A 23,841-nucleotide genomic window follows, 5' to 3' on the forward strand; every position below is an offset into this window, starting at 1 on the left:
TGTACAATGTGTGTTATTATTATTTATATATCGCCGTCATACTCCGCAGCGCTGTACAATGTGTGTTATTATTATTTATATATCGCCGTCATACTCCGCAGCACTGTACAATGTGTGTTATTATTATTTATATATCGCCGTCATACTCCGCAGCGCTGTACAATGTGTTATTATTATTATTTATATATCGCCGTCATACTCCGCAGCGCTGTACAATGTGTGTTATTTTTATTTATATATCACTGTCATACTCCGCAGCGCTGTACAATGTGTGTTATTATTATTTATATATCGCCGTCATACTCCGCAGCGCTGTACAATGTGTGTTATTATTATTTATATATCGCTGTCATACTCCGCAGCGCTGTACAATGTGTTATTATTATTATTTATATATCGCAGTCATACTCCGCAGCGCTGTACAATGTGTTATTATTTATATATCGCTGTCATACTCCGCAGCGCTGTACAATGTGTGTTGTTATTATTTATATATCGCCGTCATACTCCGCAGCGCTGTACAATGTGTGTTATTATTATTTATATATCGCCGTCATACTCCGCAGCGCTGTACAATGTGTGTTATTATTATTTATATATCGCTGTCATACTCCGCAGCGCTGTACCCCTGTATAATGTATAGATAAATCAGTGACCGGCCCCCTGTATAATGTATAGATAAGTCAGTGAGCCGGGGCCCTGTATAATGTAATCTTATAATAATCTTTACAGAAATCAAGTGTAAAAAACTCAATATTTGATGATTTGGAACAAAAGACATTTTTTTACAAAACTTCAGAGAAACTTTTCTGTGAAAAGAGGTAACTTTAATAACGAGAACAGCAAACAGATTCCCGGATCCCCCGTCTGGGGCAGGAATAATTAATACAAAGAAACGCCGTCAGCGAGTCTGTCTGAAGCAGCAGCCAAAGTGTGAGGTCTGCGTGTTGTAGCTGGGAGAGCGGAACGCGTCGGCGTCAGCGGGGAGAGCGGAACGCGGCGGTGTCAGCGGGGAGAGCTTAACACGGCGGCGTCAGCGGGGAGAGCGGAACGCGGCGGCATCAACGGGGAGAGCGGAACGCAGCGGTGTCATCGCGCAGGAGAGTCTTCAGGACTCTCTCCCGGATCGGCTTCGTCTTCACCCCGTAGATCACGGGGTTCAGTAACGCGGGAAATAAGATGTAAATGTTGGCGAATAAGACGTGGACGTCGTGGGGAACCGAATTCTGGCCAAACCTGTAGGTGACGAAGGAGAATATCCCCGGCAGGTAGGTGACGACGATGACGCAGACGTGCGAGCCGCAGGTCCCCACCGCCTTGTGCCGCGCGCCCCGGGAGGGGAGTCTGTGGACGGCCCGTAAGATCATCGCGTAGGACAGGCCAATAAATAGGAGGTCGAAGCCGGTAATGGAGAGGGAGAGCACGAGGCCGTACACGCTGTTCACCCGCGTATCTCCGCAGGCCAGTTTCACCACGGCCATGTGCTCGCAGTATGAGTGCGACACGACGTTCTCCCGGCAATACTGGAGTCGCCCCACCAGAACGGGAATGGGCAAGATGGTGACTATGGCTCTAACCACGATGACGGCGGCGATCCTTCCTAGGAGGGCAACCGTCAGGAGGGACGTGTATCTCAAGGGGTAACAGATGGCAATGAAGCGGTCAAACGCCATGGAGGCCAAGATCCCCGACTCAACCACCGACAGCGAGTGGACGAAGAACATCTGGGCGAGGCAGCCTTCTGCGGCCACCTGGCCGTCGCCAAACCAGAATATTGCTAACATTTTTGGCACGGTGGAGCTGGAGAAGGCCACGTCGTTGAGGGCCAGCATGGACAGGAAGAAGTACATCGGCCCATGAAGCCTTTTCTCCGTCCTGATGATGTACAGGAGGCTGCAGTTACCCAGAACGGCCAGGATGTAAACGGCGCAGAAAGAGACGGAGACCCAAATGGCGCCATCTTCCAGTCCGGGGACTCCGACGAGGAAGAAGGTGGGCGGCATGCGGAAGCTGATGTTGGGGCCGCCGGGCATGGTGTGTGACGGGCGGTTCTTGGAGGGGCTCGAGACACCAGCTGATAAAAGACAAGAGGAGACAATGAAGACAAAACGTTTCCAGACGCTTCTAATAACAGTCTCAGCGACGAGTCTACACATGATTATTACAATTACTATTAGAAGTCTTGGGGTCCTTTTTTGGGCTTCCTTACTGTATATCTGAAGAGTAACAAAGTAACAAGTGCAGTAACGGGTCGCGGGTCGCCGATGGATACCACAGAAGAGCAACAAATATCTGTATCCATTAAAAGCCTGGACTTTTATTATTATTATTATTAATAACTTTTCAAGTTTATGGCTAATAGCAGCCCCTCAAACAGCATGACTCTCTTTACTGAGAGGGTGGTAGATAAGTGGAACAGCCTCCCAGCAGAAGTGGTAGAGGGTAATACAGTGAAGGGATTAAACATGCATGGGATAGACATATGGCTCCTGAATCTAAGACGAGACCGACGACTGATTAAGGTTTGTCTCTTTACAGACTAGATGGGGGCTGGATGGGGCCGTATGCTGTTCTGGGTTTCCTTATGGCTCTAGAACAGCCGGACGCAACGCCCCCCGTGCATGATGTCTGCCCCCCGGTGTTGCATATATTATTATTATTATGATATATTATATTATTAGTATTACGATATATTATTATTATTATGATATGTTATATTATTATTATGATATATTATTATTATTATGATATATTATTATTATTATGATATATTATATTATTATTACGATATATTATTATTATTATTATTATGATATATTATATTATTATTATTACGATATATTATTATTATTAGGATATATTATTATTATTATTATTATGATATGTTATATTATTATTATGATATATTATATTATTATGATATATTATATTATTGTTATGATATATTATTATGATATATTATATTATTATGATATATTATATTATTATGATATATTATTATTATTATTATGATATATTATATTATTATGATATATTATATTATTGTTATGATATATTATTATGATATATTATATTATTATTATGATATATTATATTATTGTTATGATATATTATTATGATATATTATTATTATTATGATATGTTATATTATTATTATGATATATTATTATGATATGTTATATTATTATGATATGTTATATTATTATTATGATATATTATATTATTGTTATGATATATTATTATGATATATTATATTATTATTATGATATGTTATTATTATTATGATATGTTATATTATTATTATGATATATTATTATGATATGTTATATTATTATGATATGTTATATTATTGTTATGATATATTATATTATTATGATATATTATATTATTATTGTTATTATTAATCCGTTGCTATAATGTTACCGCGCGATCCTGAATTCTGCAAAAAAAAAATCGCAATTTTTACCTCTTTTGTGCATAAAAATGTCCCTGAATTTCAACCTAAAATTCAGTTTTTTTAATATATTGTCCCTTTATTTGCATTTTTAATTCGATTATATTTTTAAAAATAACACATTTTGCTTCTATTCCCATCCCCTGCAGCCGGCCTCGCTGCTTTAGATTGTAAGCTCTTAGGACCAGAGCCCTTCTTGGCTTTCAGGGTAAAATGCCCCCTGTCTGAGCATTGTACAGCGCTGGGGAATATGTTGGCGCTATATTAATAACAGCCCTAAATCTCAGCACGCCAGGGCACTGAAAGCTTCCCCCTCTTGTCACCCCGGGGCAGCTGGGTCTGATACCCCCCGTGAGGGCAAATCACTTCATATGTTGCCCACAGAGCATGAGAAATCCAGTTTGTGGACAGAAGGATGTCAGGGGCAGAGAGACATCCTATTATTATTCAGTCAAATAGTGCCACCATATTCAGCAGCGCAGCACCACCCTGCATTTGGGAAGGAAATACAGACATTTGGAACATTCACCTGATTTCAAGCAGGAAGCACCCAGTAACGTGAAGCTTTTCGTTGCCTCCCCGCGTGAATCTGCCGCTCATTCCGAGTCCCCAGGATCTGCCCCAATTATCTGCTCTCATGCAGCGTGCGGGGCAACCGCGTTAGGTGGCCCACCGAGTGTAAGATTCTGCCCCCGTTACTGCCCCGGCCAGCAAACTCATCTCACCTGATGTGCAGCTGACTCCTCGGAGCGGGAAGCCACAGAGGGAGAGGCAGGGAAGGAGTGTGGGGGTATTTAATAGAGATTGTACCCCCGGGGGGACAGCAGCGAATTGGTCTCTCGGGTCATAAACCATTTACTGATCTCTTCGCTTCAGAAAAACACATCTGTATTTACACCTCGAGAAATGCCCCGGGGGCTTTCATGTGAAGCGCGTGCATTACATAGAGCTCTGTATAGTGTCACCGAGACCACCGTGTTTATGTAGAGGGTCAGAGGCTGAGATGGAATGGAAGGAGGTTTTACTTTACCGAGAGGGTGGTAGATCAGTGGAACAGCCTCTCAGCAGAAGTGGTAGAGGCTAATATAGTGAGGGCATTAAACATGCATGGGATAGACATACGGCTCCTGAATCCAAGACGAGACCAACGACTGATTAAGGTTTGACTTATCACGGGTCGCCGGAGGCCGATCTGCCGGCGGGGTCTCTATGTACTCGCTCTACATGTGCTCTGTCAGTGTGTACAGCGCTGCGGAATACGGCGCGCTATAATCAGTAACCATCATAGTTTTAAGATGAAGTTATTCCATTTTTGATCCGCCGGTAGCGTTTTTACGTAAAATATTCTGAAGAGAGACTCAGACGGGGAACATCGAGTGCAGGTGGAAGACCGGGCAGGGGGGGTATTTAGAGGTGAGCGGAGAGACGGGGCAGGGGGTGTCACAGAAGCCTCCATGACTTCTGGCCCCCACTTCCTCCTTAGAAAGTTTCTCATACAGGAGGGCAGGAAGACTTCAGTCTTTTGGGGAGTTCCTAGAAGATCCAGGCCGCATATCCTTTCAGGGAGTGCAGTCCCAGAACACAAAGATTGGGGGAAATTAATGGAAAGAATGTTAAAGGAAAGGATTGTGTAACATCTGAAGTCACATGGCTTTCAAGATCAAAAACAACATGGGTTTTCCTCAGGAAGATCCGCCAAACAAATCTTATTGATTTCTTTGATTGGGTGACTAAAGTCATTGATCGCTGTGGTGCAGTAGACATTGCGTATCTGGATTTCAGTAAGGCCTTTGACGCCGTCCCACATAGAAGACTTATAAATAAACTGCAATCTCTGGGTTTAGATCCCAATGTTGTTGAATGGATTAAGGAGCGGCTGAGTGGCAGACAGAGGGTTGTAGTGAGTGGCGTATATTCGGAGCGAGGTCCTGTTACCAGTGGGGTACCTCAGGGGTCTGTACTTGGACCCGTTCTCTTTAGTATTTTTATTAGTGATATTGCAGAAGGTGTTGATGGAAAGGTATGTTTATTTGCCGACGACACAAAAATTTGCAGCCGGGTTGATGTTCCTGGAGGAAGAAGCCGAATGGCAAACGATCTAGGAAAACTGGAAAAATGGTCAGAGCTGTGGCAATTGGCATTTAATGCGGATAAATGCAAAGTAATGCATCTGGGGCATAAAAACCCAAGGGCAGAGTATAGAATATGTGATACGCTTGTGAGGAAAGGGATTTAGGGGTAATTATTTCTGAGGATTTAAAGGTAGGTAGACAATGCAGTAGAGCGGCAGGTAATGCGAGCAGAATGCTTGGTTGTATAGCAAGAGGTATTAGCAGTAGGAAGAGGGAAGAGCTCATGCCATTGTACAGAGGACCGCTGAGACCTCACTTGGAGTATTGTGTACAGTACTGGAGACCGTATCTCCAGAAGGATATAGAAATGTTGGAGAAAGTGCAGAGAAGGGCTACTAAAATGGTTTATGGATTACAAGATAAACCTTACCAGGACAGGTTAAAGGATCTTAACCTATATAGCCTGGAAAAAAGAAATTTAAATACTTAAAGGGAATCAACAAGGTAAAGGAAGAGAGTTTATTTAAAAGGAGAAATAAAACCGCAACAAGAGGACACAACCATAAACTAGAGGGGCAAAGGTTTAATGGTAACATCAGAAAATATTACTTTACGGAAAGGGTAGTGGACGCATGGAATAGCCTTCCAGCAAACGTGGTAGATGCTAATACAGTAAAGACATTTAAGCAAGCATGGGATAGGCATAAGGCCAAGCTAGATATAGGATAAGGGCCGGTACTAAAGGAAAGAACTCAGAGGTTGGGCAGACTGGATGGGCCTACTGGTTCTTATCTGCCATCACTTTCTATGTTTCCATGTTTATATGTGACAGGAACAACCTGTACCCCAACTGGGTACATCCACCAGACAATCCTTCCTTCTCCCTACTGAACACAAAACTTCAAGCACCACTAGCACCAAACACAGCCAAAATCATTGCCCTCGAGAACCTTTGCAGTGTTGTTGTATGCAGAATAAGAGCAGCACCTCACTCCCAACAAGAAGGCAAAACTCAATGTAAGACAGAAACAATCACCACCAGCCTCCAAGAGCCGTTCAACAGACTGGCGGTGAGTTACGACCAGCATGCATCACACCATATGTAAAACACAATATGCAAATAATATGCACATTAGTTATAACAGAAAACCACACCAACGTACACGAGCCGCCATCAGAACCGCTTCTCGGCCATTTGGTGAAAATCAGGTATTCTACCTTATGGCAACTTTGAGTCTCTGGCCTAGAGCCTAAGGTGGGCCTTTTTTTGGCTAAGATCAAGTGTAGGCTCTCTTGTGGTGGGGAGGGATGATGCTGATCCTCTGGCCTTAGGGTTCAGGAAAGCAACAGAACCCGAGGTGAAATTGCCCTGGCAGAAAAGCCGGAGTCACCGTGTGTGGTATTGCACGCCACTGCACACGGTGAGCACGCGTTTCCACTGGCGGCCTTCCAGCACTACTCGCCCCCATGTACCATCAGGTCTTGGGGATGAGAATTATTTTTGAATCTGGCAGGCCGGAAATGGCTTGTCCTTAAATTATTTTTCTTTAATTTATGTAATTCACTTCGTTTTTGTACGAGTGCCTATTAATTTACTCCCCTTTTGAATTCACGGTTTTGAAATTCACGGCTTGGCCCCCACTATTCTATGGCACACGTTTTGTAACCACGTTTTTGGACACTGTTTTTCTTTTTAGGAGGCAGCGAAGTCTGGACTTTGCTGGAGGAGGATTGGAGCCTTCTGGCCCTTTCCTCTCTTCAAGAAAGCCAGCAAGGAGTCTCACTCTTCGGGGTGAGACTCGAGATCCGACTCTCCCATGGGGGGGGTTGGAATTTGTCCGAGTTCTCCGTGAGGGAACTCGGTATCGTAGTCTGGCTTCTGCTGCCTTGTGCACAGAATGCGGCACCAAAGGAGCACGCACCTCGGGCTTCAAAAAAAATTTTTTTTTTCTGAGGTAGCATGGAGTCTAAGGTGTATGCTTGAGTCCCAGAGAAACCCTGGGTTGTAGTGATGGGAAGCTTGGATCATTTCAACTTATTCACTGAAATGATCCGATTCATGATCTGAATCTTTGGATCATTCAGTGTGACTCACAGGAGTTACTGTTTTCCAGTAACTCTGTGCAGGCACACTAACGATTGGCCCTGCTCCTTTCATTAGTCAATGAACCCTCCTGCCTGCCTACTTGAGTGATGTCAATGAAGGCAGAGAGTCGTTCAAAGATTCGGGTCTTACAGGGATCTGAATCACTGTAAGATCCGGATCTTTGAACGACTCTCTGCTTTCATTGGGATTTGAATCATTCAGATAATATCACCATACTTTAATAAATAAATACACCCCATTAACCATAACTGCTCCTAAATTAACCCTAAACACCCCATCAACCATAACTGCCCCTAAATTAACCCTAAACACCCCATTAACCATAACTGCCCCTAAATTAACACTAAAGACCCCATCAACCATACCAATTCATTAGGTAATTTATCTACATAAATACATGCAATTAATTTAGGGGCAGTTATGCTTAATGGAGTATTTAGGGTTAATTTCAGGGGCCCTTATGGTTAATGGGGTCTTTAGGGTTAATTTCAGGGGCCGTTATGGTTGATGGGGTCTTTACGGTTAATTTCAGGGGCAGTTATGGTTGATGGGGTGTTTAGGGTTAATTTAGGGGCAGTTATGGTTGATGGGGGCTTTAGGGTTAATTTCAGGGGCAGTTATGGTTGATGGGGTGTTTAGGGTTAATTTAGGGGCAGTTATGGTTGATGGGGGCTTTAGGGTTAATTTAGGGGCAGTTATGGTTGATGTGGTATAAGGGTTAATTTTATGCTGATGACTGAGGGTTAATTTAATTAATTTAATAAAGTTAACTGAAGGTGCAGTATTAGGTAAAGGGGGGCAAACTTAGGGGAACCTAAATCCTGGGGGCAGTGTGAACATTATTAATGTATTTATTTATAAAAGTATGGTATCAGTAATATTCTCTGTAAGATCCGGATCCTTGTAAGATCCGGATCCTTGTAAGATCCGGATCCTTGTAAGATCCGGATCCCTGTAAGATTCGAATCATTCGACTCTTCGGATCATTCGACTCTTCGGTTCATTCGACTCTTCGGTTCATTCGACTCATCGGTTCATTCGACTCTTCGGATCATTCGACTCTTCGGATCATTCGACTCTTCAGATCATTCGAATCTTTGAACGACTCTCTGACTCTATGAGTCATCGTTCCTGTGTGAATTAATGAGCTGTAACCTGACCCCAGAGTCTGTCTGAGTGCTCTGCAGATGACTCACAGCTCTAGGATCAGGTTACAGCTGCATGATTCACAGACTGAACCGCTACAAATTAATTGTTCAGTCTAGTGAACCGATTCATCCGGATCACTAAAAAGAACCGGATCAAATGAACGATTCGTTCATGATCCGGACATCACTACTGGGTTGCGTTCATAACCTTGTGCCCATTGTTGTTAAATATGACAGTATGAGAAACACTCTTCACTCCAAGATCCTTATGGGTGTGAATAATTTTTTAGTTTTTGGTTTCATGGAAAATGGCTGGACACTTACTTATTACTCATGAATTGCAGTCTTCGTTGGTGCACTTGTGCCTATCAATTAGGATGGATCACGATTTTTTTTTGATCACGGCTGTATATGTTTCTCCTTTGGACACGTTTTCGGTTTGACATTTTGGAGCACTGCAGTGAGGACTGGTCGCCAGTCGCTTGTTGAGAGAGGTGGGAGAAGTCTGGCCGGGGTGGGGAGGAAAAGCTCTGGCGAATCCCATGGGGGATACAACAGTTTATCGACGGACCTGAGCTTCGCTGCGATCTTTCACAAGATTCACGGAGCATCATTTTTTTTATGGGAAATACAGCCTCCTGGTGACCCCTAAGGGACATTAACCCTCGCTGGGCCACCGGACTGGAAAATGTAAAAAAATGTTTTAAAAATATCCGTCCAGGGCCGGCGCCTTTAATATAAAGCCAGGCTGTAGATACGCTGCACTCATCCGTATTACGCGGCAGCGCAGGCACGTATCACGTCATCAGGCAATGAAAAGGTTAATTTGTCGCTCGCCTCCTCTGCACATGTGCTCGGTGTTTAACCCTCGCTTAGGTCTCTCTAGACGTTTCTGCGCCTCCTTATCGCTGCAGAATAAGTAAAAGATGCTCTGGCATGTAGCTCTCCCCCCTGGATGGGGGAGGGCAGGATGTTTTAATTGCCCCCTATACAGCCCGCCTTAGCACTCGCGGTGTTAACCTGCGCTCTTCACCCTTAGAGCCAAACAGCACTCAGTGGATATTCTGGGAAAGCAGTAACTCCCATCATCCTCAGGGAGCCGTAAGGTAAAGGTAATGCCATTAATTAACGGCCTCCAAATCATCCCAAATTCCTTCCAAACAGAGAGAGCCTGAGATGTCGGTCGCTGCCGATTACTGCCGGTTACTGCCGGGGACGCGGGGGGGGGTTCGCTGGGTCCGGACCCTGCCGCGCTCCACCCAGAGCTGATTAAAATGCATAATTCCAAGATGTTTAGATTCTCACGGGATTAACTTCCGTTAAATTCCACGGAGTTCCGGTGCTCCATTCGGTAATAAACGTTTATCCACAAATGAAAGCCCTGCCCCCTCCGTTACGGAGATCTCCCGGCTCGCCATCCCCTCATTCTATTGTATATCGACGTTGAATCTTGTGAACGATTCCCTATCCAATCAGCATCGTTCGCTGTAGAGTTTGCCGTTGGTTGGAGTCGATCCGGTCCAGATTTGAAGTGATTTCCCACCTTTTTGTTTTCGATGTTTACCGCTTGATACCCCTAATTACCGCTGTAATGGGTTTATAGAGGACAATAACGAGTATATCTATATTATGTATCCTGATGGAAAGCTTCAGAATAGGAAATTGATCAGATAATCCTGACTCTGCCATGGGCTGCCACTGAAGACAGCTTTAAATGGAGCATTAACCCTGTGCTGTCCAATACAAGTGCCCCAAGCAGGCCTAGTAAAAAAAAAAAAAAAAAATGTACATTTGAAGCAGTGATTATATTTTCTTATAACTACAAAGCATTTAATAAACACTATTCTAAAGCCACATTTTACGTTAACCTCTAGATTTTAATGCGGAATCTGGCAGTCCGGCTTCTTCCTCCCCGCCGTATTCTCCTTGCAACATTTATGGTATAATAGCGACATCTAGTGGCCACCCGGAGATCCGACAGGCAGGAAAAGATTTTGCCGGGTATATTCCCACATAGGACCGCAAAGGGTTAAACGAGAGCTGGAGATGCAGCCGCAGGGGAGCCCCCCACAGCCTGGGCATGTCGACAACAGGAGGGCCGCACAGCCCCCCACAGCCTGCCGGGCACCCCCCACTAAACTGACTTGGATAAAGAGGATGGAGAGTAAGCCTCATATCTGCCAAACATCCCTATTTAACTTAGCCAGTCCCCCTTCCCTAATACCCAATGCCCCTCTTTCTTCATCTATAAAAGAGGGCGCTCGGTGTTTGCTGGGTATGAGGGTATCCCAGGGTTCTACTGCCCTAAAAGCCCCGATAATGTGTACTGAAACGGCTTCATAAATTAAACGGGTAAATAAACCCCATTCTTCTAGAGGCCCCATCCACTTATACAAATACCCCGCAATAGGGCACAAAGTGTGTGGGGAGGGAGCCCCACCACGGGCATTTAGTAGGAGAGACCCAGCGGAGCCCGGAACGCCAGGTTCTTTATCACTAAAACTACCGTATTTGCTCGATTATAAGACGAGGTTTTTTCCAGAGCAAATGCTCTGAAAAATACCCCTCGTCTTATAATCGGGGTCGTCTTCTAATCAGACCCCAAAAAAATGCTGGCGCCATGCTGCTTACCGGTCGCGAGCAGCGTCTCTTCTGTTAGAAGCAGGGCAGGAAGCTTGCAGCGTCCTCACAGAACTCTATCTCCCCCCTCCCTCCTCTGAGGGCGGGGCCAGAGAAGTTGCTACAGCCGGTCCCCTGCAGAAGTCTGCGAGTGGGAGATCTGCAGTTCAGGTGAGGGGGTGGGGGAGGGTTTTTGAGTATGTGTGAAGTGTGTGTGATTAAGGGAATGAATGAGTATTTAAATGTTTGTGAATGAGTGTGAGTGTGTGTGTGATAGCATGGATGTGTAAGGGGGGTGGGGGTTGTAGCATGGCATATGGAGGCTGTAATCCCACTGCTATCATCCCCAGGTTCCAGCATGTACTGGCTGCCTTGGCTTGATATATATCAAACTGCTAACAGCAATCACACTCCTATCAAGCCAAGGCAGCCAGTACATGCTGGGTTAAAAGGCATATCATGGGGCTGAGTGGCATATAGGGGGTTAAAATGCATTTCTGGACCTCCAGAAATGCATTTTAACCCCCTATATGCCTATATACCTCCAGAAATGCTTTATACCCCCCCCTATATGCCACTCAGCCCCATGATATGCCTTTTAACCCCCTATATGCCAGAGTGGCATACAGGGGTATAAGGCATATCATGGGGCAGAGTGGCAAATAGGGGGGTATAAAGCATTTCTGGGGGCAGAGTGGCATAACTGGGGGGGGCAGGTTGGCAAATAAAAGGAAATTTAAAAAATATATTTTTCTCAATCATAGCTTTTATTAAACATGAAAATAATTTACATTAATTAATATTTACTGGTAAAACTTTTTCCCTATAGGGTAGTCTTATATTCAGGCTTTTTGTTTTTTTCCTAAATTAATATTTTGATTTTGGGGGGTCGTCTTATAATCGGGGTCGTCTTATAATCGAGCAAATACGGTACTTTTAAAACCAAATTAAAAAGGAGCAAAATCTCATAAGCCTGGAATAAATGGGGCAACACCGGGGGTTAAAAGCCCGACAAATACGGCGATAAAATATCTTTATAAATATACTCGGCTCCCGCACCGAGGCCCTGACCAACAGAGCTTACGCTCTTTTTGGTACTCCGCCAGCGTAATTACCCTCTGGGCCGGGGGCCACCGAGGAAGCGCCGGCCCTTCTGACAATTATGTAAATTACAGCGAATGGTCAGAGCAATAAACTGGAGTTTATCAGGGGCCCTGAGACACCAGGCTCAGCCGGGGGCCCGAGAAGGCGAGGCTCGGCCGGGGGCCCGAGAAGGCGAGGCTCGGCCGGGGGCCCGAGAAGGCGAGGCTCGGCCGGGGGCCCGAGAAGGCGAGGCTCGGCCGGGGCCCCGAGAAGGCGAGGCTCGGCCGGGGCCCCGGGTTGAGAGGAGTCACAAAAATACAAGAAAGAAATGTAAAAAAAATATATAAAAACCAATGCCCCTGATCCCGCTGCAGACAAACATGTAGTCCTGAGTCAGGTTTTCCAGTCCCTATGCAGCATGTATAAACCTGATTAACCCCATCTGACACGGGCACAGCCCCCCTCTCAATGGGCCCCTTGATCCAGCTGTTACGAATAATAACCCTTCGCTGCCCGTGGGGTAGATCGCCAGAAAGACCTTGTGTCATTATGTGGGACGACACCAAGCGGCTGCTTTATCTTTAACCCCTTGGCTGCTAAGCCATTTCCCACCTGGGTGCTAAGCTGGTTTTCGGCATTTTGGTGCATCTCTTGTTTAAACGCGTTTAGAAGTACATTTCTTGGGAATAAACTATACAAACCATAGTTTTTTTTCAGCACACCCAGCAGATTCCAAACATACCGTGTATGTCTCATTAGGTCTGCAAAATAAAGCCAAAAAAGGGAAAAAGTGTATTTTTTTCACTTCCGATTTAATAAAAACTAGTTTGTAATTTTATTTTTCTAAACTCTAATATCAAAAGCCGTGTTGCTAAATATTCGTAGCAGGTAACCGGTGTGAAATAAACAGAAACTGAGAACAGTAGACTGCGTTTTTCTAATATTTTATCGCTAAAAGTTCAATTTACTAGATTATCACAAAAGACATCTTTAAATTTAATGCGTGGCTGCCGTCAATTAAACCGCTCTAGCTAGAATACTTAAACTTTTTTTTTTTTTTTTTAAGTTAAACTAGTTTATGTTTAGATAATTTAATTTGGGGGTCTCTAGGCAATTTTGATCTTTATTTATCTGCCTTTAGAGACCCCCAAATCATTTTTTTAAAAATTGTATTTTATTAACTTAATATTTTTTATTCTTTATTTACAAGCATTATACCGTTGGAAAGGTGAGGCGATTCCAACGGTATATGTTGGGGGTCTGTAGCTGCTTTATTAATAACTGACAATTGTTTGTTAAAGAGGTATGGGGGCATGCTGCTTAGATAAGCAGCATGCCCCCATACCTCTTTAACAAACAATTGTCAGTTATTAATAAAGTTACGCGTGCCGTCACCGGCCGGATCGGGTGGCCCCGGTGATGCCCTTCAGTGTGAGGGCCAGATCGCCGGGGTAGGTGGTGATGGAGGTCTACAGACCTCCATCAAGGTAGGGCAGTGCTAGTGACGGCATGGTGCCGTCGTTAGCACCTGACTAGGACTGCTAGCGATGGCGGAGCTGCCGCCGCGATGCATTCAGGGCAGCCCCGGGTAACGCTGCAGTTCTACTTCGGTAGTTTAAGGGAAACAAAAAGGAGCACAGAGGATATTTTCTGGCAAGCAAGCCTTTGCATTACCACCTCTGCTGGGAGACTGTTTCCTGTAACCTGGTAACAGTTATTTCACGATGAACATTGTAGGCGGATGAAGCCATTTCACAAAATAAAACCAATGACTTTAATGGGGCTTTAAAAAGTAAGTGCTTTACAGTTCGGGGGTCACCGGAGTCCGGTGCTGGGGTCAGTAAAAGAATTTGGGGATTTTGCCGCCCCCGCGCCTGGTCCGAAGCTGCTCGTTGAGTCTGTTGCAGATCTCGCGATGTTCCGACTTCCTCAGAGTGAAGTAACGCTCCACGACTCCCATCATCCTCCTCTTAACGTTCAGGGGGATCCCCTTGCGGCCCCTCAGGCCGTCCAGGTTCACGCGGTTCACCCACCCCTTGTAGACGTCGTAGGGAACGAGGGCCCGGAATACGAGAGCCGCGAACCTTCCGGGCTTCCCACCACTTTTGGCCAGTAAAGCGCGCTCCTTCTCCGCGCTGAGCGGCAGCATGGCGATGCTGGGGAGACGCTCCCCGACCTGGTAACGGGAAAAGTCCGCTGCTCCGCCGAACGGGCCCCCTGGAGACTCCAGGTCTTGCTCCTTGTTGACGGAGGCCATGGCCGTCGTCCGCCGTAACACGTCGTCGTCACGCGAAGAGGTCCGGTACATCCATGACGTGCGATCGTTGCCGCGCTCAGAGAAAGTCTCCACGGGGTGACCCGGACCGCACAGACGGCCGCTCTCCGGAGACGCTCTGCCGGAAGCCACGCGAAGTCTGTCCTGCGGGGGGCGGCCGGACGTCGGCTCCTGGTTAATCCACACCGGACAGGAGGGGGGCACCAAAGGGGTCCCGGGCTCTGCGGGGGGTCTGTCGGCCAAGGCTTTGGCAGCGCACAACGTCCCCACCAGCTCCTTCAGCTCCCTCATCCCTTCAGACAGCTGGTCCACGGCTAATGTGATGGCGTCCTGGTCGCGTTGGCTGCGGGCGGCCGCTCTCCGGAACCTTCTCAGCTCTCTCAGCATTCTCTGCTGGACCGTGACCGCCTTCCTCCTCTGCGGCTAAAAGAGAAAAACATTTAAAGCGTGAACGTCGTTCCCGAGACGCCACCGGGGGGCGCTCTCTCTATGAACCCATCACAGGAACCAGGCGGGGCTTTATCTGCTCCTTCATCCTCATCTAACCTCCCCAGCCTGCCCTGCAGAGTATCTCTACCGGAAAGCCTCTGCAGAGCGTAAGCCTCATCCTTTCACATATCGAGCAGCCGCGCATGCTGCGGACCACAGGTGGCTGGTAGGAACGCCCCCCCACACACGTTCGCTAAGTTTAAGCCTGTAACACTGACCGCCCCTGCTGGGTGTCCCACCTCTGTCTGGGTGCTCTGATGTTTTGTTTCCACCGGTTCTGGAGCAATCGCCGTCTCTTCGGGCTCCATCACGGGCTCCATCACGGGCTCCATCACGGGCTCCATCACGGGCTCCATCACGGGCTCCATCACGGGCTCCATCACGGGCTCCATCACGGGATCCAAGCTTTGGCCAGTGTGTCTGCAAGGGGGCGACTGCAATATCCCCCTCCTCTGATCTCCATCTGTCCATCTGGGGGAGAGCTGCAAACAAAATACCCCGTTACGGCAACAAGGTGCTAATTAAAGGTGTCGTCCCACTTACAAAATAGCGCTTTCCTGTCATTTTACTCTTCTTATGTCTATCCCATGCATGTTTACTACCCTCTACCACTTCTGCTGGGAGGCTGTTCCATTTATCTATGCATATGTGTACCCCATGCATGTTTAATCCCCTCACTGTATTACCCTCTACCACTTCTGCTGGGAGGCTGTTCCATTTATCTATGCATATGTGTACCCCATGCATGTTTAATCCCCTCACTGTATTACCCTCTACCACCAGGAAGAACATTGAATGCCATCCTCCTGAACGTGCCATGACATCAGATGGCGGGAACCGGCTTGAGGGGTCTATTATAATTTTAAAAGGAAGACGGCCCCCCCATAGCACTTACCTCCCTCGCGGGGCTGGCGTCTGGGCTCTGGTGGCTCTCCCCCTCATCCTGCTCGCATTTCACGTTCCTCTCGGATATGGCGTCGCTCAGCGCCCCCGCAGGAACGTCGAAGTCCCAGGCAGGAGGCAGGGTCTCCCCGGCGTGTTTCTGCAGATGTCTCTGTAGGGACTTCTTGCGTATGAACGTGTAACAGCAGTAGGGACACTGGTAGGGCCGCTCGCCCGTGTGCCGCCTCACGTGGGCGATCAGGTCCGTTTTGCGGGAGAAGCGCTTGGTGCAGAGGGTGCAGAGGAAGGGCTTGTGGCCCGCGTGGCTCCACAGGTGGGTGGTGAGCGTGGAGTTCTGGCGGAAGCTCTTCCCGCACTGCTCGCAGGTGTAGGGTCGCGCCTCCGTGTGGGTCTTCCTGTGCGCACTCAGGTGCTGCTTCTTCACGAAGCTCTTGGCGCACACGGGGCAGCGGTGGGGCCGCACCTGGCAGCGCTCCATCTGATGGGACAGGAGGTCTGCCAGATGGCTCCAGCTTTCTCCACATAGGACGCACGTGAAGGGCTTCCCCGGACCCTCGGCCATCGCAGGCCGCTGCTCCGGCTCCTCTTCCTTAATCACCCGAGGTTCTCCCCGAGTCCCGTCACCCAGGGGTCCGGGTTCCTGGTCCTCGGCCCCTGTCTGTGGACCTTCCCCAGGGGGCTCTTGGACTGCACACTTTTTGGCCCCCGGGGAACAGGAGGCTGCGTTCCCAGGGGAGGCGACATCTCCTGCCCACCCGGAAGAGGCTCCTTCTTCCTGAAGCTGCTGCGGCCGCTTCCTCGATCTCAGCGTGCGGCCTTCTCCGGGTAACGGATGCGTCTCGGCTCCCCGCGAGTCACGGACCGGATTCCGCCGGAGGTTCCAAGTCAGCTTTTTAGTTCTTCTCATCGCAGGAACGTCTTTCAGCGGCGAACCTGAAGAGGGAAACGCGGGGAGTCGGATCGGCGAAAGGAGGAGACGCTCTCAACGCACGCCAGAGAAGAGTCTATGAACCCAGCACCCCCCCACGAGGCTTCCCAGCAACTCACACTCACGCTCCGGGGAGTTGCACTGGAGGGCCGAGGGTTCTCTGTGAAGAAACGGATCTTCTCCTCTCTCGATCTTCATCACAATCTCAGGTTTGGAGGCCGAGAGTCCTGAAGGAAACATTTTTCTAAACCATCTATAAACAGCAAAAAAAACAATCCCCCCTCCACACTCAAACGCGCAAAAACGCGCACACTCAAACGCGCACACTGAAACGCGCACACTCAAAGGCGCACACTCACAGGGTTTTATGGTTTCGCAGAAGAGGGGGTAAAGTATCCGTTTTTTTGTCATGGGCCGGCGCTGTGCGCAGGGCGTCCCCCCTTCCCTCCCCGACCGGCGCGATGCGCAGGGCGTCCCCCGTCTCAGGTGGTTTAACCGTTTCTCACCCAGTGAGGTCAGGTGCCGGTAATTGTCCGTCATCACCGCTCTGTACAGCTCCTTCTGCGTCTCCTGCAAACCCTTCCACTCCTCCTCCGAGAAACACACGGCGACGTCCTCGAACGTGAGCGCCGCCTGCAACACAGACACGGGGTGAGAGAGAGCGCACGCCGCCTGCAACACAGACACGGGGTGAGAGAGAGCGCACGCCGCCTGCAACACAGACACGGGGTGAGAGAGCGCACGCCGCCTGCAACACAGACACGGGGTGAGAGAGAGCGCACGCCGCCTGCAACACAGACACGGGGTGAGAGAGAGCGTCCCGCCTGCAACACAGACACGGGGTGAGAGAGAGCGCACGCCGCCTGCAACACAGACACGGGGTGAGAGAGCGCACGCCGCCTGCAACACAGACACGGGGTGAGAGAGAGCGCACGCCGCCTGCAACACAGACACGGGGTGAGAGAGAGCGCACGCCGCCTGCAACACAGACACGGGGTGAGAGAGAGCGTCCCGCCTGCAACACAGACACGGGGTGAGAGAGAGCGCACGCCGCCTGCAACACAGACACGGGGTGAGAGAGAGCGCACGCCGCCTGCAACACAGACACGGGGTGAGAGAGAGCGTCCCGCCTGCAACACAGACACGGGGTGAGAGAGAGCGCACGCCGCCTGCAACACAGACACGGGGTGAGAGAGAGCGCACGCCGCCTGCAACACAGACACGGGGTGAGAGAGCGCACACCGCCTGCAACACAGACACGGGGTGAGAGAGAGCACGCCGCCTGCAACACAGACACGGGGTGAGAGAGAGCGTCCCGTCTGCAACACAGACACGGGGTGAGAGCGTGCGCCGCCTGCAACACAGACACGGGGTGAGAGAGAGCGCACGCCGCCTGCAACACAGACACGGGGTGAGAGAGAGCACCGCCTGCAACACAGACACGGGGTGAGAGAGAGCGCACGCCTCCTGCAACACAGACACGGGGTGAGAGAGAGCGTCCCGCCTGCAACACAGACACGGGGTGAGAGAGAGCACCGCCAAAACACAGACACGGGGTGAGAGAGAGCGCACGCCTCCTGCAACACAGACACGGGGTGAGAGAGAGCGCACGCCGCCTGCAACACAGACACGGGGTGAGAGAGAGCACCGCCTGCAACACAGACACGGGGTGAGAGAGAGCGCACGCCGCCTGCAACACAGACACGGGGTGAGAGAGAGCGCACGCCGCCTGCAACACAGACACGGGGTGAGAGAGAGCGCACGCCGCCTGCAACACAGACACGGGGTGAGAGAGAGCGTCCCGCCTGCAACACAGACACGGGGTGAGAGAGAGCGCACGCCGCCTGCAACACAGACACGGGGTGAGAGAGAGCGCACGCCGCCTGCAACACAGACACGGGGTGAGAGAGAGCGTCCCGCCTGCAACACAGACACGGGGTGAGAGAGCGCACCGCCTGCAACACAGACACGGGGTGAGAGAGAGCGTCCCGCCTGCAACACAGACACGGGGTGAGAGAGAGCGCACGCCGCCTGCAACACAGACACGGGGTGAGAGAGCGCACACCGCCTGCAACACAGACACGGGGTGAGAGAGAGCACGCCGCCTGCAACACAGACACGGGGGGGAGAGAGCGCGCGCCGCCTGCAACACAGACACGGGGTGAGAGAGAGCGTCCCGCCTGCAACACAGACACGGGGTGAGAGCGTGCGCCGCCTGCAACACAGACACGGGGTGAGAGAGAGCGCACGCCGCCTGCAACACAGACACGGGGTGAGAGAGAGCACCGCCTGCAACACAGACACGGGGTGAGAGAGAGCGCACGCCTCCTGCAACACAGACACGGGGTGAGAGAGAGCGTCCCGCCTGCAACACAGACACGGGGTGAGAGAGAGCGTCCCGCCTGCAACACAGACACGGGGTGAGAGAGAGCGTCCCGCCTGCAACACAGACACGGGGTGAGAGAGAGCACCGCCAAAACACAGACACGGGGTGAGAGAGAGCGCACGCCTCCTGCAACACAGACACGGGGTGAGAGAGAGCGCACGCCGCCTGCAACACAGACACGGGGTGAGAGAGAGCGTCCCGCCTGCAACACAGACACGGGGTGAGAGAGAGCGCACGCCGCCTGCAACACAGACACGGGGTGAGAGAGAGCGCACGCCGCCTGCAACACAGACACGGGGTGAGAGAGAGCGTCCCGCCTGCAACACAGACACGGGGTGAGAGAGAGCGCACGCCGCCTGCAACACAGACACGGGGTGAGAGAGAGCGCACGCCGCCTGCAACACAGACACGGGGTGAGAGAGCGCACACCGCCTGCAACACAGACACGGGGTGAGAGAGAGCACGCCGCCTGCAACACAGACACGGGGTGAGAGAGAGCGTCCCGTCTGCAACACAGACACGGGGTGAGAGCGTGCGCCGCCTGCAACACAGACACGGGGTGAGAGAGAGCGCACGCCGCCTGCAACACAGACACGGGGTGAGAGAGAGCACCGCCTGCAACACAGACACGGGGTGAGAGAGAGCGCACGCCTCCTGCAACACAGACACGGGGTGAGAGAGAGCGTCCCGCCTGCAACACAGACACGGGGTGAGAGAGAGCACCGCCAAAACACAGACACGGGGTGAGAGAGAGCGCACGCCTCCTGCAACACAGACACGGGGTGAGAGAGAGCGCACGCCGCCTGCAACACAGACACGGGGTGAGAGAGAGCACCGCCTGCAACACAGACACGGGGTGAGAGAGAGCGCACGCCGCCTGCAACACAGACACGGGGTGAGAGAGAGCGCACGCCGCCTGCAACACAGACACGGGGTGAGAGAGAGCGTCCCGCCTGCAACACAGACACGGGGTGAGAGAGAGCGCACGCCGCCTGCAACACAGACACGGGGTGAGAGAGAGCGCACGCCGCCTGCAACACAGACACGGGGTGAGAGAGAGCGTCCCGCCTGCAACACAGACACGGGGTGAGAGAGAGCGCACGCCGCCTGCAACACAGACACGGGGTGAGAGAGAGCGTCCCGTCTGCAACACAGACACGGGGTGAGAGAGAGCGCACGCCTCCTGCAACACAGACACGGGGTGAGAGAGAGCACCGCCTGCAACACAGACACGGGGTGAGAGAGAGCGCACGCCGCCTGCAACACAGACACGGGGTGAGAGAGAGCGTCCCGCCTGCAACACAGACACGGGGTGAGAGAGAGCGCACGCCGCCTGCAACACAGACACGGGGTGAGAGAGAGCGTCCCGCCTGCAACACAGACACGGGGTGAGAGAGAGCGTCCCGCCTGCAACACAGACACGGGGTGAGAGAGAGCGCACGCCGCCTGCAACACAGACACGGGGTGAGAGAGAGCGTCCCGCCTGCAACACAGACACGGGGTGAGAGAGCGCACCGCCTGCAACACAGACACGGGGTGAGAGAGAGCGTCCCGCCTGCAACACAGACACGGGGTGAGAGAGAGCGCACGCCGCCTGCAACACAGACACGGGGTGAGAGAGCGCACACCGCCTGCAACACAGACACGGGGTGAGAGAGAGCACGCCGCCTGCAACACAGACACGGGGGGGAGAGAGCGCGCGCCGCCTGCAACACAGACACGGGGTGAGAGAGAGCGTCCCGCCTGCAACACAGACACGGGGTGAGAGCGTGCGCCGCCTGCAACACAGACACGGGGTGAGAGAGAGCGCACGCCGCCTGCAACACAGACACGGGGTGAGAGAGAGCACCGCCTGCAACACAGACACGGGGTGAGAGAGAGCGCACGCCTCCTGCAACACAGACACGGGGTGAGAGAGAGCGTCCCGCCTGCAACACAGACACGGGGTGAGAGAGAGCGTCCCGCCTGCAACACAGACACGGGGTGAGAGAGAGCGTCCCGCCTGCAACACAGACACGGGGTGAGAGAGAGCACCGCCAAAACACAGACACGGGGTGAGAGAGAGCGCACGCCTCCTGCAACACAGACACGGGGTGAGAGAGAGCGCACGCCGCCTGCAACACAGACACGGGGTGAGAGAGAGCACCGCCTGCAACACAGACACGGGGTGAGAGAGCGCACGCCTCCTGCAACACAGACACGGGGTGAGAGAGCGCACGCCTCCTGCAACACAGACACGGGGTGAGAGAGAGCGTCCCGCCTGCAACACAGACACGGGGTGAGAGAGAGCGTCCCGCCTGCAACACAGACACGGGGTGAGAGAGAGCGTCCCGCCTGCAACACAGACACGGGGTGAGAGAGAGCACCGCCAAAACACAGACACGGGGTGAGAGAGAGCACCGCCAAAACACAGACACGGGGTGAGAGAGAGCGCACGCCGCCTGCAACACAGACACGGGGTGAGAGAGAGCACCGCCAAAACACGACAGTCGGTCAGTGCGGCTCACGCCACAACAGTCTCTGATTCATACACAACACAGAGACTGCATTCCACAAAAAGAGCGCCAGATACTGGGACAGAGGCGAAAAACAACACAGTACCCGTCAGAAACACCCCCCCACCCCCCCGCGGTACCCGTCAGAATCACACCCCCACACTACCCGTCAGAATCACCCCCCCACACTACCCGTCAGAATCACCCCCCCACACTACCCGTCAGAATCACCCCCCCACCACAGTACCCGTCAAAATCACCCCCCCCACCGTACCCGTCAGAATCACCCCCCCACCACAGTACCCGTCAAAATCACCCCCCCCACCGTACCCGTCAGAATCACCCCCCCACCGTACCCGTCAGAATCACCCCCCCCCACCGTACCCGTCAGAATCACCCCCCCCCACCGTACCCGTCAGAATCACCCCCCACGGTACCCGTCAGAATCAGCCCCCCCACAGTACCCGTCAGAATCACCCCCCACGGTACCCGTCAGAATCACCCCCCCCCATACAGTACCCGTCAGAATCGCATCCCCCCCCCGCGGTACTCAGTAACTTTTACATCTGAAGAAAACACTTCTGAGGCCATAAAAGCGGGGGGTTTTTTCCTGTTTTTTTTAGATTAGACAGTCCGCGCCGTCACATCCGCCTCGCGCACTCTAAACTCACCTGCTGCATGACTCTCACACACAGCACTCGCAGCCACGTCTCTCCTTGTCGCTCTGCAGATGTCCGCCGTCTCTTTCACATGTCGGAACTCTCACTTGTGTTTAGATGACGGTCTCTGCCAATTACCGGATGTCTTTGTGACAGCCCGAGCAGATGTTCACCGTCTCTACTCTCTGTACACAGCCTGAGATCCCAGTAATGCAGCGCAACAGGAACCGGAAGCAGGCCGGGACGGACCATTCTCCCTAGTGCAGGGGGGCGGGACGGTCCATTCTCCGCAGTGCAGGGGGAGGCGGTACGGAATTTTCCTATTACTGGGTGACGAGTTTATGATATGGAAGGGGTATAAATTGCGTTATACTTATTCCAGGAGCTTCAGGTGCAGACTGCTGGATACCTATTATATATTATATACTCTCCGACCTAATCCCGTCCTTATAACCCGTTAAATCCTGTATATTCCTCATATTATCTATTATATACTCTCCGGCCGTATAACTAATAACGTCCTTATAACCCGTTATATCCTGTATATTCCTCATATTATATATTATATACTCTCTGGCCGTATAACTAATCCCGTCCTTATAACCCGTTATATCCTGTATATTCCTCATATTATATATTATATACTCTCCGGCCGTATAACTAATAACGTCCTTATAACCCGTTATATCCTGTATATTCCTCATATTATATATTATATACTCTCCTCCCCGTATAACTAATCCCGTCCTTATAACCCGTTATATCCTGTATATTCCTCATATTATATATTATATACTCTCCAACCTAATCCCGTCCTTATAACCCGTTAAATCCTGTATATTCCTCATATTATCTATTATATACTCTCCGGCCGTACAACTAATCCCGTCCTTATAACCCGTTATATCCTGTATATTCCTCATATTATATATTATATACTCTCCAGCCGTATAACTAATCCCGTCCTTATTACCCGTTATATCCTGTATATTCCTCATATTATATATTATATACTCTCCGGCCGTATAACTAATCCCGTCCTTATAACCCGTTATGTCCTGTATATTCCTCATATTATATATATAATACTCTCTGGCCGTATAACTAATCCCGTCCTTATAACCCGTTATATCCTGTATATTCCTCATATTATATATTATGTACTCTCCCCCGTATAACTAATCCCGTCCTTATAACCCGTTATATCCTGTATATTCCTCATA

At 50.6% G+C, this 23,841-nt stretch overlaps 2 protein-coding genes across 2 annotated transcripts; both read right to left on the bottom strand.

Moving 5' to 3' along the window:
- Nucleotides 1-1,061: 1,061 nt before the first annotated feature.
- On the bottom strand, nt 1,062-2,033 carry LOC128473957 (olfactory receptor 52P1-like). Its single transcript, XM_053456179.1, has one exon. The coding sequence runs from the start codon at nt 2,031-2,033 to the stop codon at nt 1,062-1,064; it is 972 nt and encodes a 323-aa protein (XP_053312154.1).
- A 12,230-nt stretch (nt 2,034-14,263) lies between these two features.
- On the bottom strand, nt 14,264-22,837 carry LOC128473958 (uncharacterized). Its single transcript, XM_053456180.1, has 6 exons — nt 22,631-22,837; nt 17,585-17,711; nt 17,138-17,305; nt 16,143-17,083; nt 15,487-15,729; nt 14,264-15,181 (listed from the first exon to the last, which is right to left on the bottom strand). Exons 1-6 carry the CDS (start codon nt 22,637-22,639, stop codon nt 14,321-14,323), a joined length of 2,349 nt encoding a protein of 782 aa, XP_053312155.1. The 5' UTR covers nt 22,640-22,837; the 3' UTR covers nt 14,264-14,320.
- Between the last annotated feature and the right edge of the window lie 1,004 nt (nt 22,838-23,841).

Source organism: Spea bombifrons, chromosome 2 (assembly GCF_027358695.1).
Source record: "Spea bombifrons isolate aSpeBom1 chromosome 2, aSpeBom1.2.pri, whole genome shotgun sequence".
In the NCBI taxonomy this organism is placed as follows: domain Eukaryota; kingdom Metazoa; phylum Chordata; class Amphibia; order Anura; family Pelobatidae; genus Spea; species Spea bombifrons.